The sequence below is a fragment of the Corvus hawaiiensis genome, chromosome 2, assembly GCF_020740725.1.
Source record: "Corvus hawaiiensis isolate bCorHaw1 chromosome 2, bCorHaw1.pri.cur, whole genome shotgun sequence".
NCBI classification, from domain to species: Eukaryota; Metazoa; Chordata; class Aves; order Passeriformes; family Corvidae; genus Corvus; species Corvus hawaiiensis.
The window spans coordinates 109,885,262-109,901,011 of NC_063214.1; the positions used below are offsets into that span (position 1 = coordinate 109,885,262).

At 44.6% G+C, this 15,750-nt stretch overlaps 1 protein-coding gene across 1 annotated transcript; it reads left to right on the forward strand.

Annotated features, from left to right (window-relative positions):
* The first annotated feature begins 337 nt into the window (after positions 1-337).
* Positions 338-12,056, forward strand: LOC125317947 (organic solute transporter subunit alpha-like). The gene is made up of 8 exons (XM_048288247.1): positions 338-558; positions 2,008-2,159; positions 2,281-2,354; positions 3,770-3,928; positions 6,617-6,728; positions 7,626-7,772; positions 9,132-9,237; positions 9,720-12,056. The coding sequence occupies exons 1-8, from the start codon at positions 480-482 to the stop codon at positions 9,905-9,907; spliced, it is 1,017 nt and encodes a 338-aa protein (XP_048144204.1). The 5' UTR covers positions 338-479; the 3' UTR covers positions 9,908-12,056.
* The last annotated feature ends 3,694 nt before the right edge of the window (positions 12,057-15,750 follow it).

Here is a 15,750-nt window from a genome sequence, read left to right on the forward strand (position 1 = left end):
CAGCGTCTCACCTCTTTGCAGCCAAGGTGATCGGGAAGCCTTTTGTGAAGGGCTCCATGGAAAGTCCCTGAAACTTGACCGAGCAGCTTTGCGCCCGTGCCCTGGGGCTGTGACTATGGGCCCGGGGAGGGCCGGCTGGGTTCCGCAGCAGCTCCACCGAGGCCGGGCAGAGCCGCGGAGAACAGCCGGACACAGCCGTGGCCCGTGGCCGGCGGGGTGGGCGCGCTGCCCCGGGCTCGGCGCTGCTCGTCCCGCCGTGCCGGGGCCGCCGGGCGCCAGGAGGCAGCGCGGGCTCGGTCCCTGCGCCGCCCGCCCGCCCTTCCCGGCTCGGGGTAATCATTAACCGGGCCCGGCCGCCGGCACCGCGCCGCGCATCGCCGCCCGCACTCGCCAGGGACCGGCGGCCGGGCACGCACCGACCCCGCCGCCCGTCCCCAGCCTCCGGCACCGCCAGGGCACCGCCAGGGCACCGCGCAGCCATGGAGGGCGAGGCGAACGGGACCCTGCACCCGTCCTGCGGCGCCAGCGAGCCGCCCTACTCGGAGGAGCTTCTCCGGAGTAAGTGTGGGGGCGGAGGAGAGGGGGCTGCCCGCTGCCGGGCGGCCCCTCCGCCCGCCGGACACACGGGAGCGGCCCCTGCCCGGCAGCGCCCTCGGCACCAACCCGCGGCGGGATGGCGGGGGCTGTCCCTGTCCCCGTCCCCGTCCCCATCCCTGTCCCTGCCCCGCCCGTACCCCCGTCCCCGTCCCTGTCCCTGTCCCTGCTTCTGCCTGTCCCCCTGTCCCTGCCCTGTCCCTGTCTGCCCCTTCGCCGTTCTTTCCCGGCGAGGAAATCTCCGAGCGGAGGCCGGCATTCTCCTGTCCCGGCCGATCCTCCGCCTGTCTGGGGGCCGAGCTGCCTCTGGCTTCGGGGCAGGGCGAGAGCACAGCACGGCCCCAGCCCAGGGACGCGGGTGGGGATGTCACAGAACCGGGAGCGTGGGCGGGAGCGCCGGGACCGCCCTGGACCTGCGGAACCGGGCGCTGAACCGGCCCCTGGAGCTGCCCCGGGTCCCAGGCTTTCCCCGGTGAGATCTGAGGAGTGGAGATGCCCACTAAGACGTGCGCTGCCCCGCCTGCAGCCAAGTCTGCAAGTGCCAGGGTTTTTTGAAGCAGGTTAGGTTAAAGAGGCTGGGGCAGAGGCTCTGCTTTGCCTTCAGATAGGCTGCAGGTCCGGCAGGAGTTAGTATTGATTATAAGCACGAACTTCTCCTAAATTAAGCATGACTCCACTGCGGTGGTTTCTTCTGTCTCTGGAAACACATCCCTTGGGAGAAAACGCACTTCAGCCGTTAGTTGTGGGTCAAAGTTGTTATCCGTACCCAGTGTCCATGGAGACATAAAACCTATCACGTGTGGGTAAATGTTGATATTCATAGGCAGCTTTAAGGGAGATGCAGAAAAGATTTTGGTGAAGACACCAAGTTTTATCTCAGACTAGGTATATCAATGTAATTTTCCTTACCTTCCTCATGTGCCCTAAAAAATTCCACCGAGCTTGTAGTAAATTTGCCTACCTAAGAAAGTTACATGTAACATGCCTATGAACATATGATGGAAGCAGAGAACTGAGTGAATACATATTTGCTTGTAGCCTGCCTGGAAAAGTTCCCAGATCAGGTATTTACTGTATTTATTTGTATTCTGTATTATGTATTTATTTTTGCTACATATTTACATTCACCTAAGGATATTTGCCCTGGAACCCCACCTTTCTGAAAGGGACTATTGCACAATGCTTTGAGAAGGTGAAGGCGTATTCCTCCTGTGTACTGTCTGTGGATCCTGGAAAGATTTAGTCATGAACTTCAGTAATTTGAACTGTTCTGTAGAACTGCCTGTGTAACTAGGGATGAGTGCAAGTATTTGCAGGAATAGGGCAAAGAAGCCCCTCAGAGACAGTGTTGTTACATTAATGTTTGAAATGCTTATGAAATAAATCAGAACTGTCTCTCTTCTCTCTCTGCAGGCCTTGACCTACCAGGGAAATTTCTCTTTGCAACCTTGACTCTGATGACACTCATTGCCATTCTGGTGTTTATAGAGGAAGCAGTCTACATCTACAGGAAAATCCCTTCCTCCAAAGGATCAATCATTATTTGGATTAATGCTGCAGCTCCAGTAAGTTAGCATGGAAACAATATAAAGTTCACTGTTGAAAATAGGGCTTCCCTGAAAATCCACAGGAGCCACATGAGCTTTATCTCTGCCCTTCATACAACCTTCCTCCCTTTCTCTGTAGGTGATCTCTACTACTTCATGCATTGGCATGTGGGTTCCTCGCTCAACAATGTTTACAGATTTCACAGCAGGAATGTGAGTATTCTTCCTGTTTCTAGATGTTGCTCCAAACCCCAAATTTCTTCCCTTTAAACATCTGCTGCCCTTGGTAACACAGTCATTTTGTAAATTTAACAATTCAGTAATTTTTTGTTTGAGTTGAAATCTCTTGGCAGCTCTTTTCTGGGAGGTGGAAAATGCTGAAACGGTTCCCAGTGCTACAGTCCCCTAGTGTGGGAACGTCAGTATGAAGGATCTGTGACTCACATGTAATTGATTCCTTGGATTGACAGTTGCTTTGGAGCAGCAGTCTGTCTTTCCTCTCTCTGCATGTCACGTGGAATGAGAGTCTGGCCTGTGACTTCTTCCCTGCACTTCTACTAATGATGAGCTGTGGAGGTCTATTATTAATGGTGCCAAGTGAGCCCCCGATGAGTATATCAATGTAAAATTGTTCCACGGTTGTCCTGATAAAAGCACTTTATGTGCAAGCATGACAGCTCTGGCACGCACAGAAAAGAAGGGAGAAATGTGGTCCCTGCTTTCTGGAGATGATGGCACAGCCCTGGTGGGCAGGACCAAGTAGGGGTATGCCATGGCCCTGAGCACTTCACATTTGGAGATGATTTTGGAATGCACTGCACCACAGTATCAGAAACACTCAGGAGCTGCCTCACCTCGTGTCACACTGCATTCACTAAAAGCATAGAGTAAAAGAGCAGGGACAACACAGTAGCAGGGAGCACTCTTGGCATGCAGCAGTGCGTGCAGGTAGTGCCAGAAACTTCCAACAATCCAGTCCTGTGGCACTTCAAGCATGTTTACATTCCCCCTTCTCCTTTGCCCAAGCTGCAGGCAGTGCAGAAGAGGACCTCTTTTATTGACTGGATTTCCATGTTTGGTGGCGCAATCTGTAGTTCCTGGGTAGGGTTGAGAATGTGCAGCTGGGGAAGGAGGGAGAGGTGGGGTTGCAGCAGTTGGCGCTTTGTCTGCACAGGAACCACACCCTGCCTGGGCCAGCACATTTGATGATAGCTATTTATATGAACCTAGCCATGTTTGTTGGTTGAAAGCCATATTTGAGGAGGAAGAGGACTTGTTCTAAAAAGTTCGGACTAGTCAGAACTAGATAACTTACGGAAAAATACAGCCATAATGACTGGGGCCAGGAAAGCCTGTGCTTTAATACCGACTGCCACCAGCCACCAGAGCGGCTTTGGGAAATTCCACATCTGCTCTGTGCCTTGGTTTATTCCTCTTTCAGTGAAGTTAGGGCCGTTCTGGTCCTCCAAGGTGATGGCAAACAGAAGGTGTCTCAAAGATAGAGCTGGAATTTTTGTTGATTGCAAAGCATGGGCTGTAAAAACCCTGTACAGAAGGTGGCACTGGCTGGTGCAGGCATGCAAGAGACACACACACAAGTTTAAGCTGGAATTTTCTTTCTCTCTTAGATTTTTTGCCATAGTTATCCACAAGTTCCTGATGATGATGATTAAAGAGTGTGGAGGCCAGAAGATGCTCCTCAGGAGGTTTGAAAATGGTCGCTTCACCATCAGCACCGGCCCCTGCTGCTGCTGTTGCCTCTGCCTCCCTCGTGTGCCCATCACCAGGTCAGTCACCCCTTTAAGATTTCCCAGCTTGGGAACGGCTGCTGGAATTCAGCCACCTTGGCAGGGCCAGGCTTACAGCACAGCTTCCCAAAAGTCAGTCTCAAGCCCTCTCAAGCTGTCTCTTTTAAACAGCATCATCACTTTGGGGCTGTACACCACCACTAATTTATTTCATTTTTATAATGCAGAGGTGTGTGGGAGGAGAAATTTCTACTCTAGAAAACCCAATAATTGACATTTCAGTTTCTTTTCATTCCAGAAGGGAACAAATATCTTGAGATTGGGCATTTTTCACAAGCAGAATTATCAAATGGAGGCTCTCCTGATAGAAAATTTCTCTCACTTTGCTAAAATTGAAATGTTTCATTCTGATTTTGACTTTAAAACTACTTGAGATTAAAATAATTTTTAGAACAAAAAGTAGATATAGTGCTTGTAAAGCATTGCTCTTAGTGAAATGGCATTGTCTGGTGAGGCGAAAGCAGATGTTTTCTTTTTCTAAACTTAGTATTAAAGCATCTTTGAGAAGTGGGGTAAGGATGGAGAGCTACAGGAGCCAATATACTGTAACATAAACCTGTCCTCCTTTGAGCACTGCCTGGTGGAGTTCCTCCTCTGGTTAGTGTCACCCTGTCATTTACACACCACTCCACAGCCTGGAAGCCTCATATATTTCCTGGGGCTGTGCTATTGGCACAGAGCATGAGACTGTTTCTCTCATTATAAGCAAAATCTGAGGGACTGAACGTACAAAGGAGAGTTTTCTGTGAGGGTGTAGACTTTAGTGTCAGAGGGACCTTGGAGACTTTATGATCTATTTAAAGGAAAGCATCAAACAGAACACAGCATAGCAATTTCTGATGCATTTTTAAAAACCCTGAATTTTTATTGTAATAATTCTTCATTAAACGGCCTCATTTTGTATTACAATTTAAACTTTTGTTTCCATAATTTTAGTAGAGTAACACTAAATATTTACATGGAGGGGGTACCAAGAAGAAGAGGTAGTAAAACCCATCAAAAATGTACCTTTATTTGGTTTTTTTTCCCATGTCTGTCACCCTCTGTACAGGTTGTAGTAACTGGGAGCTTGGGAGAGGATCCCCTACTCTGCCTTGCTGTTGTTTGGCCCAGTGGCAGCTTATGCAGGATGTTGGCAGCTAATACGGACTCATTTCAGGAGCTAGACAGTGCCTACTGCTGCTGGCAGGAAGGACAGCTGTCTGTTTAAAAAAAAAGGCTTTTTGCTCTGCAGAGGGGTCAGGCCTCCTTCTCCAGTGTCTGTACACTGGGAAACCCATCAGCTCTCTGCTTCTAACCTCTAGCCTTTTCCCATTGCAGGGTACCTTTTTTAAAAAAAATATTGGCAAGCTCTACGAGAGAAAAGTCAGTGTCGTGTTCCTTCCATAGGTACCTTATGGGGAAACAGGGAGCTACGCCGAGGGAGGGATTAATTCTTTTAAGAAAACATATATATCTGCAGTTCTGGGGAAAATAACAAGGTACAGATGAGGCAATGTAACAATCCATGCAATAGGGAGAGATGTGGCAGAAGAAATCTGGTGATCAATAAAGATGGGCCCACGTTAACAAGGGAAACAACTCGTGGCATTGCAGTGACTGCACTGTTTGTTCATATCTATTATTCTTTAAAGCTCTCTGGGAATAATAAATCTTTGAAAAGACACACACTGAATGGCTGGCCCATTGCAGGTCTTTCCACATGGGTTTGTGCTGTTGATAATCCTGTGGCTATTTGCTATGTTCATTGAGCAACTCCTATAATTCCTGGTTCATGGCTATATCCTTTAGCACACTAAATGGCAGCCTGTTGTCTGTGAGACATCTCTGATGGCAGTGTCAAGGGCCCAAGGAACTCCAGTGAAAAGAACACTGAAAGGATGGGAAATAATGCGTGGTAACAGACTAAAACATGGGCAGCTGTAGCAGCTTGTCCTGTGGAGGTTGAAGGAGGATTCAGGTCAGTCAGCTTTCTGCCCTCTGTTAGAAAGTTCATCTGCCCCTTTCCTGGTGGGCTTTAGTGCTAGCTGGCCGGATTACAGGCTGTGTTCTGGACCCACTTTATACTGACAGAAGTGAAGGAGTCCTGAGCTGTCCTGCTGGCCTTGTGCAATTTACCAAGTGAGAGACAGTTCTTGTCTTCTGTTCGACTACAGAGGAGCAAACCCAGGTGCTTACACAATACTCTTCATGATGCACTGAAAAAGTACCAGTCCTTTCATCTAGGTCTGTGTGATTCCCTTTCTTGATCTACCACAGGACTAGGAAGTGACTGAACAGGCTGATTTGCCCAATTTCATGGGAGAACTCAAATAATAAGGCAACAAGGCAAGAGCAAATGGCATTATTGTTCAGAAACCGGTTATGCAGCTACTGTCTCCCTGGTTGGCTTCAGGGCAGAGAAAGATATGTTTTGCCCAGCTTTGGTTAGTATGTACTTGATGCAGAGCAGAAAAAGTACTATTTTTGTAGAGACTTTATTAAATAAACATTGAGAAATTCTTGGAAAGATTTTCTAATCTTGAAGCTGTTCCTCCCCAGATTTTAGCCACATGCTACAGGAGTGGAAAAGTTCTGCAGATGACTGTATCCATAAAATGTTATTAAGGTTGCTAATAAGATCTTGGCCTATCTAATTTTTTTTTTAATTCTTTTTTTTTTGGCCAGGCAAACCCTCTTTTGGCTGAACCTGAGCACCTTTCAGTTTGCTGTCTTTCGGCCCGTGCTCATATTTTTGTCAATAGTGCTTTGGACTAATGGCAATTACGTCCTTTACAATGTAAGTAAATATTTTAATCAGAGATGGTCCACAAAACCTATAAGTTTTAGGGTTGGTGTAACTATCTTAGCCTACAAGTAAACTGTGAAATCTGGGAGCACTTCTAAGTGAGTCCTTACTGTATTCTTATGAGACCTGAAGCATATAATTTCTGCCTTCCCAGACTCTCTTGTAAAGAAACTGGGCATTGGGTGGGTTGGGCATCAGATTATGCTCCAATACATTTCCCAGTTTGTATGGTTAGAATAGCAGGACTGCAAGTTGCCCTGTGGGAGGTATCTGCCCTGTGTTTTGTAAGTTGCAGCCTTAAGAAACAAGTGTATGTACTATCATGTTAATAGGAAGCCTAATTCTATGTTTTTCAGCAAATCATGGTGATTTTTATATCTGTGTAAAATAAAAAGATAGTACTGTACTTCTGCTTTGTACCATGTAACCTGCAAGATGATGGAGAAATCAGTATCTGATAATAATTTGGAACCTCTTGGATAACTCAGACTAAAAGTAGTAGTTCTTGTTGTTGTTTCATGGTATAAAAGGAATGGCCCATCTGAGATGTCAAGCTGAATATGCTCTCATGAGCTGTTGCGCATTGCCAGGTGCTGCTGGGGTCTTTGAAAAGACACACACTGCATGGCTGGCAATTGCAGCATTGAGGGGTTGTGTCACTTGACACCTCCCCAGACTGAACACAATTCCATGCTGGTGCCTGCAGAGGAGAGGCTGTGCCAACACTCCAGTTGGTACTGGGCAGTTTCCCCATGCAAAACCCAGCAATTGCTGCTGCCATCAGCTCTCATGGAGATAGAAACAAGCATTTTAACGTCATCCAGTTCACAACTTCTTCCTGGAAACAGTAAAGTAAGGTTCTATAAGGCTATGTGATTTGTTTCTCAGTTGTCTCCCAAAGGACCTGCACTATGGATTAGCTGCTTCATTGGTGCCCTCACCCTTTTTGCTCTGTGGGCAGTTGGAATCATGTTTCGAAAAGTTAGGATTCTCCTTAAGTGTAAGAACATTATCCCAAAGTTTGCTCTTTATCAGGTGAGAACTTTAATATTTCTGGTAAGAATTTCTCTTAACTGCTGACACAACTCTGTCTCTCTAGTTCTTGCTCCTTTGTTGAAAATTTGTAGTATTTTTTCCACTAAATACACTGTGCGAAGCCGTATTTTTACCTGATTAAAGCTGTATCCCTTTGAAGCACTCTCCTTGGCTGCTGTTCAGTTTCACTTTGAGCCAATTTACTTCTAGTCTCTCAGGAGTGCTGGAGATGTGAAAGCCATGTAAAACCTATTTATCTTTAGACCACTGAAATCACAACGGTGCTTTCTGTGGGGCCTGAAGGAAGCTCTGTAGTTTTGGTATCCTGAAATGCAATGTTAAAATGCTGGTGTGGAGAGGATATGTAGCATTGTGTGGGTGGCTGTTGTTTGAACTGTTTCAGCATTCCACAATATTCTGTTTTAACGGTATTTTTCTTGGCCATTCTGCACTTCAGAAGTAGATAATAATGAAAAGACTGTCTGAGAATCATTAAATAGTAAGGAACAGAACCACAGAGGTTAGATTGAAAAAGCACAGGGACAAGGCCACCCTCTTCCACATCACTCTGAATAGAGTCCAGCAGAATCCTTGGATATGTGTCCTTCTTGAGCAGGACATACATCAAGGCTGGTGCACTAAGGTTAAGTAAATTATTAAGCACTTACAAAGGCAGTAAACAGGATGGTCACACCTGCAAAGCTGTGCTAGGGTGAATTCAGGTTTAGGATGGCAAACTCTGTTAATGTGAGGGTCTAGACTCAGGCAGTTCCACCAGCAGCTACAGAGACACTTGGATAACTCCATGGCAGTGAAGGCATCAGTAATGTGATGCACAAGTGGTGGTTCCTGAACTCAAGCTGTGAAGAGTCCCTCATACCTTCTGGCAAAGAAGCCAGTCTCATACAATTTGGGGACCACAACATCTCCCTGCTATAGCAAAAAGAGGAGACAACAGGAAAAAATGTCCTTTGAGTCTTTCTTCCTATTAAGGAGGAACATAAGCTCATGGGTCAAATTAACTGGCATTTTTAAAACACTATTGCCTATTATTCAGAGATCAGTATTATTTGAAATCCCTGCTGGGAGGTCTGTCTATAATGTACCTCCCAAATGAAGGGCTGAGAAGAAACACTTTTCAAGTCCAGGATTAATTCAATACTCCTATTCAAAGCAATAGCATCCTGACCTTAAGATGAATTCTGCAGAATGGCAGGCATCCTGCTGGTAGATGGGGGGAAGGGAGGCCAAACAAGGAGGAATGAGGCAAAAAAGGTTCTGTTATCAAAGCAGAATTGTTATGTGAACTATAAACCCCTTTCTGGTAGCTAAGGCATTTGTTTTCCCTTTCTGGTGCAGTTTATTGTCATTCTGAACCAACTGCAGACCACTATTATCAACATATTCGCTACACAAAAAATCATTCCCTGTGCTCCACCACTCTCCTCTACAGCAAGAGGATCATGTAAGTTTTTTGGGGGAAGAATGTTCTTCATTTACTCATAAAGGTACCAGTTCAGTGTTACTAATGGCAATCTCTGGTGTTTCCCCAAAATAATAATTTCCTGGGATCACTAGCTTTTGGAGAATCTCCGTTGTTACCTTAAAAATAAGAACAAAAGTTTTATAGCTGTCATGGCTGTAGAGAAGAACTTGATAATGAGAAGAGCTGGAATCATAAATGAGAAGAAAAGAAATCAACATGCATAATTACTGTTAAATCTCTTATGTTTTGGATGCATAATTTATTGCATGCTTATTGATGGGCAATATTGGAATTTTGTAACTGATTTCAGTGCTGAGTGTGAGAGGCGGGGACAGGATAGTAGAGTTTGTTCCTTTCACACAGGTGAAAATTAATAAGCCAATTATTCTTTTTTTTTGTCTGGTAGTAATTTCCCCCTTCTGGGGGCTTTTCTTTGCCTCCCTTTTTCTTTTTTTTGGCAGATATAGCCCAGCAGCTGCTCATCATGGAAATGTTTCTGATAACTGTAATCTCAAGGGTAGTCTATCGGAGAAAATACCATGACCTAGAGCCTCTGGAGTGTGCGGCTGAAGAACCCGGGGAAAAGAAGCAGCCTCCTAAGATTATCCTGAATGGTGCAGTTGTTGAAGATGGATTGCCAAAGGTTTAGAAGACTCATGTGCTCCTGTTCTGCAGGAGCTGTAAGCTCAGCTTCAGGAACCTGTATATTCTTGCACCAAAAATAGCCACTGTCCATGTCGGAACAACTTCTGGCATAAATGCCTGTGAGCTGTAGTACTGAAAGGACCAGTGAAGATAATCCTGTTGATTCTCCAGTGATGTATGCATGGTGTGAGTGTTTTCATACTGTGTAATTTACTAAGATTTTATACCATTTTATGCTGTTACTGAGCACTTGATGGTGCCAAACTGTCTCACAATACGATTTTATTTTCATTTTTTACCTATTGGAATGGCTATGATTGAGAGTTAATTCAGAGTAATTATTTTTCATCTTTTTTGACTTTTTAGAATCTTATTTCACCCTGGATTGCTGTCATATGTCCAACACGGCATTTTTCCGTGCTTCCTCCATTACAATAAATCATGTGTCACTCTGTGCCGTGAGCTCACCATAGCTAATTCTGATTTGTAAATACAATCTCATATGTTTGTTCTGAAATCCCCATACCCGTGTGGGCTCTCCACCTACTGAAACAATGATCTCTTTAGGGCGAGACTTCTTACATTCCTTGGCAATTCACCTCCTGAGTTGGTAAATACAAAATTACTGTTTGCAAATATGTCAGATGTTCTTCCTATGGATAGCAGGTTCTCTGTCACTGGCCTGGAAAAAGAAAGTGGGAGTTAAGAGTCTGGGATGTCTTCTGCCACTGGTCTGTGATGTTACTTGGTGCTTTGGCTCTCTGCTTGGAAAATGGGGATAATGATACTCAGGATCCTTGCACTGACAGTGTCTCTGAGGATGGAAGTGATTGAAAGGACTATTGGGGGTGCTGGTCACCAGCCAGCTGAACATGAGCCAGCGTGTCCCCAGAAGGCCAATGGCACCTGGCTTGTATCAGCAATAGTGTGGCCAGACAGGACCCGGGCAGGATTGTCCCACTGCGGAGGCCACACCTTGAATCTTTTGTTCAGTTTTGGGGCCCTCCTGACAAAAAGGACATTGAGGTGCTGGAGTGTGTCCAGAGAAGGGCAAGAGAACAAAGCTAGGCAGATAGAGTCACAGTATACTTTGTGTTGGAAGAGACCTTTAAAGGTCATCTAGTCCAAGCCCCCTGCAGTGAGCAGGGACATTTTCACCTAGATCAGGTTGCTCAGAGCCCCATCCAACCTGACCTTGAATGTTTCCAGGGACAGAGTGCCTGCCACCTCTCTGGGCCACCCATTCCATTATTTAAAAAAATTTCTTCCTTATATCTAGTCTAAATCTGCCCTCTTGTAGTTTAAAACCATTATCCCTTGTCCTATTGCAACAGGCCCTGCTAAAAAGGGTGTCTCCATCTTGCTGGTAGTCCCCTTTAGGTACTAGAAGGCCACAGTAAGGTGGCCTCTTCTCAGAGCCTTCTATTCTCCAGGCTGAACAGTCCCATCTCCCTCAGCCTGTCTTCATAGGTTGAAGAGCTCCAGCCCTCTCATAATTTTGTGGCCTCTCTCTGGACACACTCCAACACACAGTGGGGCTTTATTTATGTCTTACATTGACTCAAAACATTGCATTCAGTTTGGGAATTATTGGGAAATTAAATATTCTGAAAACAACTAGTGAACCACCTGAAGCAGAAATTGGGGCTGACTTAAACAAAATGCTTTCTTCTTTCTGATTGAGGTCAGAAACAATATTTTCTTTAACAGCTGAAGGATCCTGTTATAGTAGAAAACTTGAATTATTTTTGTTTTGAAATGGCTGAAGCAATTTTTATATTTAATCTTTTTTTCTAAGTAGGCAGCCTGGGAAATGAATACAGGCTCTTGAACTGCATTAATTTGAGAGAATCTGCTCTTTTCCCTTGAAAAATAATTTATGTGAAAATTTTTACTCTGCATTAGAGTCTGTGCATTAAAATTAACTGGGATCAGCTAACTTATTCTTAACATGAGAAATCTTCTTAATGTTTTTTAACATTATGACTATTAGCATATTCCTAATGTTGCTTTATAGCAGTGTAATCTAGGCCACAGGTACATACACAGGCTTGAGGAGCAATACTGAATTTCATAACAGCATTGGGGATGGTTGGCTGCAAGTTCAATCAGCTTCAAAATTGGAAAATAAAATATTTTGAGTTGGTAAGGCTTCTTTGTGTTTTCTGTAGTGATTCTTCAAGGGAATGCCTTGATGGGTGGTGTGGGAGCCCAGAGTGCAGAGAATATTTCCCTGCCTGTTTTGAAGGGTTCTACCCCCCTGGACAACACTGGTTTTGATCTTCATCTTTGGAGAAAATTGCCTACCCTCTGGGAAGAATTAGAAACAACCCTGATGTGAACTAGGTGATAGAATACTATGTAAGATTGTCACAGGGTGAAAAATTTAGAGGATTTGGGTTTGTTAATGTAGTAAATAGATAAAAGCAAAAAACTTCAAAATGGAGGATTGTTGTTGTTCTCCAAACCTTCTTCTTCTTCTACTACTCCATATTCTGCAGTAGAAGTAGTTTGGGATGATTGGATAAAGAATTCCGCAGTTCCTGTCTGCATGACTAGATGATTTATTATACATTGGTGGAAAAGTAAAAATAATGTAAGCTTTTAGTGACCATTGGTTGATTGACCTTTAAAAAAGCTGTGTAATCTTGATGATTTGGCATTCTCCTGGATTCTCTCCTTTGTGCTATGTCTGGGTCACATTAAGTGGCTCTATTTCTCTGACAAGACTTAATAAACAACAATCTGAAAGCAGAGAAGGCTGAAGGTCCCGTTTGTCTCTCGGACTCCTGGCAAAGACTCTAAAATTCTCCCCCGTCAGGGGAGGCATAATTACGGCACAGTCAGTGTCAGGTGGGATCTGTGGCCTGGACAAGCAGATCCATGTGCTGTAGCATGGAGAGTGCATTTGAAAACAGACGGAGTGTGTAAGAAGTGGCGTCTGTAGGTCCAGAGAAGGCTGCTGGGGCACAGCAAGAGCCTCCACTCATTGCTGCTGGGCTGGTATCTGCCTTATCTCTGCAGTGCCTGTTAAATATATCTTGTAAACATCAGTGTGGCCCTGATTTAGCCACAGGTATTGCTAGCTGTTATGTTTTTTGATAGTTATTTAATACTTGTTGTGACCTTCATCTGACATACTTCAGCAGTAAGATGTACTGTGGTGATAGTCAAGGAGACTTCGGATTTGGCAGCAAATCTGTTTACTATGTACAGTCATGGAGATCTCATTCCAAACATCACTTACTTACACAGAAACCTTTTCAGAGGAAAATTAGATATTTATTTTCTTAAATACACACCTAAGAGCTTCCTGAGTTACAGCTTATGTGACTGTAGCAGAATGTGTGGGCCTTATTGTTACAAATTTTGTTTTCCTTTTTTTTTAAATTAAGACTTTCTTGCCCTCCTCTGGCTCAGACCAACAGCTGTGTCCTGCCTAATCCAGGTACCTGGAAGCAGGTGGCCTCCATTGCAGGGCCTTAATTCAGGCACTCTTGAAATGAAAACATTGCAGGTCATCACCTCCAAGATGGACCTTAGTCAGTCTGAGGATGGAAACACAGAACAGAGAGCCAGAAATTGCTCCAGTCTCAGTTCTGATAACCATCCCTTTCAGATCACTTTCAACTAAGTGTTTGTGATTGAAGTATTTGAAAACAGTTGACAAGACTAGAAGATAAATTTCACAGCTCATTTTCTATAGCTGTAGTAAAGTAATGAGTGTTAGGGTGAGTGCATAACCTTTATGCCGTGTTTGCCTGGGATTATCATGTGAGGAAGGGTAATTTTATCAGTTTTCTGTGATTAGCAACATTAAACAGAGATAAGCATACCCAGAGGTGTGTGATTGAGGGTTAAGAGACTTCAGGCACGTGGAAGTAATTCATTAGAACATGGGAAAAGATGAGTCACATGTTTTGTTTGTGCATGTGCTAAAGATGCAGGCAGGAGGGTAAACACTGGCCATGAAATCTCCTGGGGTGCCATGTAGGGGAATACAGCCCATGCACAAGGGGAGAAAATCTCTAACACCTTGAAATGTTACAGGAGTGGGTTGCCAAACAGAAGCTGCTCTGTGCTCCTCTTTTCCACCTCTCCTTCAAGCTATTAATTTTAAATCAACACTAAATGGATCCCTCCTATTTCAGAAGACCATGGTGTGGGCTCCCGGTGGCTGCAGCATGGGCAGTGCTGGAACCTTGAAGAGGTTCCCTGAGCAGACCTCCTTGCTAGGCAAGCTTTGTGTCTCTCATGTCTCAGGCCTCTCATCAAAGGCCTCATGGCTTAATACCCAAAGGCTGTGTTTCAGGAGTTAAGAGAGTGCTCTGCTGGCTATAAGAACTTTCTATCCCCACATCCCACCCTCCAATTGTCCTGTCTGCTCCTGCACCCTCACACTTGGCCCTGCCTTGTTCTTCCTGCTTGAGAAAAAAATCATGTGGGTGCCCCTCAGCGAGGATGTGCAAGGATGTAGGCTCATGCCTGCAGACCCAGGACAGCTAGAGCCTGCTTTCTGTGCAATGTCTGTTTCCAAAGAAAAGCCAAGAAAAAATACCCACAGCAATAGTTGTGATCCCATGGTTTCCAGAACTGGGGCAGGGGGGAGAATTTGGGTAACACTATAACACTATTAGGCTGCTAGAGAGTGTCCAAAAGAGGCCACAAGGATGGTGAAGGGCCTTGAGGGGAAACTGTATGAGGAGGGGCTGAGGGCATTTGGTCTGTTCAGCCTGGAGAAGGAAGAGGAGGCTGAGGGGAGACCTCATTGCAGTCACAACTTCCTTGTGAGGGGAAGAATAAGAAGAGGGTTAGAAAACATACTGACCTCTTACCTGCTTTAGATCCCTTAAAAAGTGTTAGCTAGGTGATTGTTACAGTTGACTGAATCAGCATGATCATCTTTTTTTTAGCAAAAGGGAACCAAAGCAGGGAAATCTAGAGGACTATGTCTCTACATTGTGCTGGATGACAATTTGAAGACAATCAAAGCAGTACATTGAAAGAGCTCAAAACCTATTTTTGCAGAATACAGTTTTTCTTTCTTCTCCAACCCCCCCACCCCATTTCTCAATTTGTTGTGGTTTCTTTGCATGCAAAAGAAGTTTGTTACACCTATACTGATTCCACTTACTGACAAATAATTGAGCAGTTAGTGTGCTGCTTGAAGTCTCAGAATAATCTATATTTTTCTTCAAACAAGGAAAAGAAATCCCTACTGCATTGAAAAATGGGAAGAAGATTTTATTAACCTTTACATTTTTGTGGGAGAAATCAGAAAAATTTTGACAATATTTTAGACAGTTTTTGTCAGTTCTAAGGAGAGAGAATTGTCCAAAGGCAATTTCCTTTTCATTTGCAGATGTCTTTTCCCTTCACAACTACACATAGGCCCCAATCTCTAAGACCTAGTTGCCCAAAATCTTTTATGCAGGTAGGGTCACAGCATATGTAGAGAATTAGTGGTAGGATAAAAGTACTTTAGTTTCCTTTAATGAAATTTAGGAACTGAAAAGTGTCAGTTTCTCCTCTAGAGAGTCAAGCATCAGATCATAGATGTCATCTGGAACTAAGGAACAGTTTCCATACAAGCTGAAATTTGTGCAGACATTTTGGAAAACTGCTAAGCTGTGAGAAAGCGCTGCAAGACGTTCTGCAGAGCAGGGCCACAGGGAGAAAGGTAAGGTTGCTAGCAAGGGGCTGAGTATTGACACAGAGACAATTAGCAGCTCAAGGGTTCTCAATGAGAAAAAAACAACAGAAAAAGCATACAAAACTCTACAGAAACAAAACCAAGTAGCCCAAGAATAGCAGCTGAGCAATATCAAGGATCAGCCCTTTCCAGGC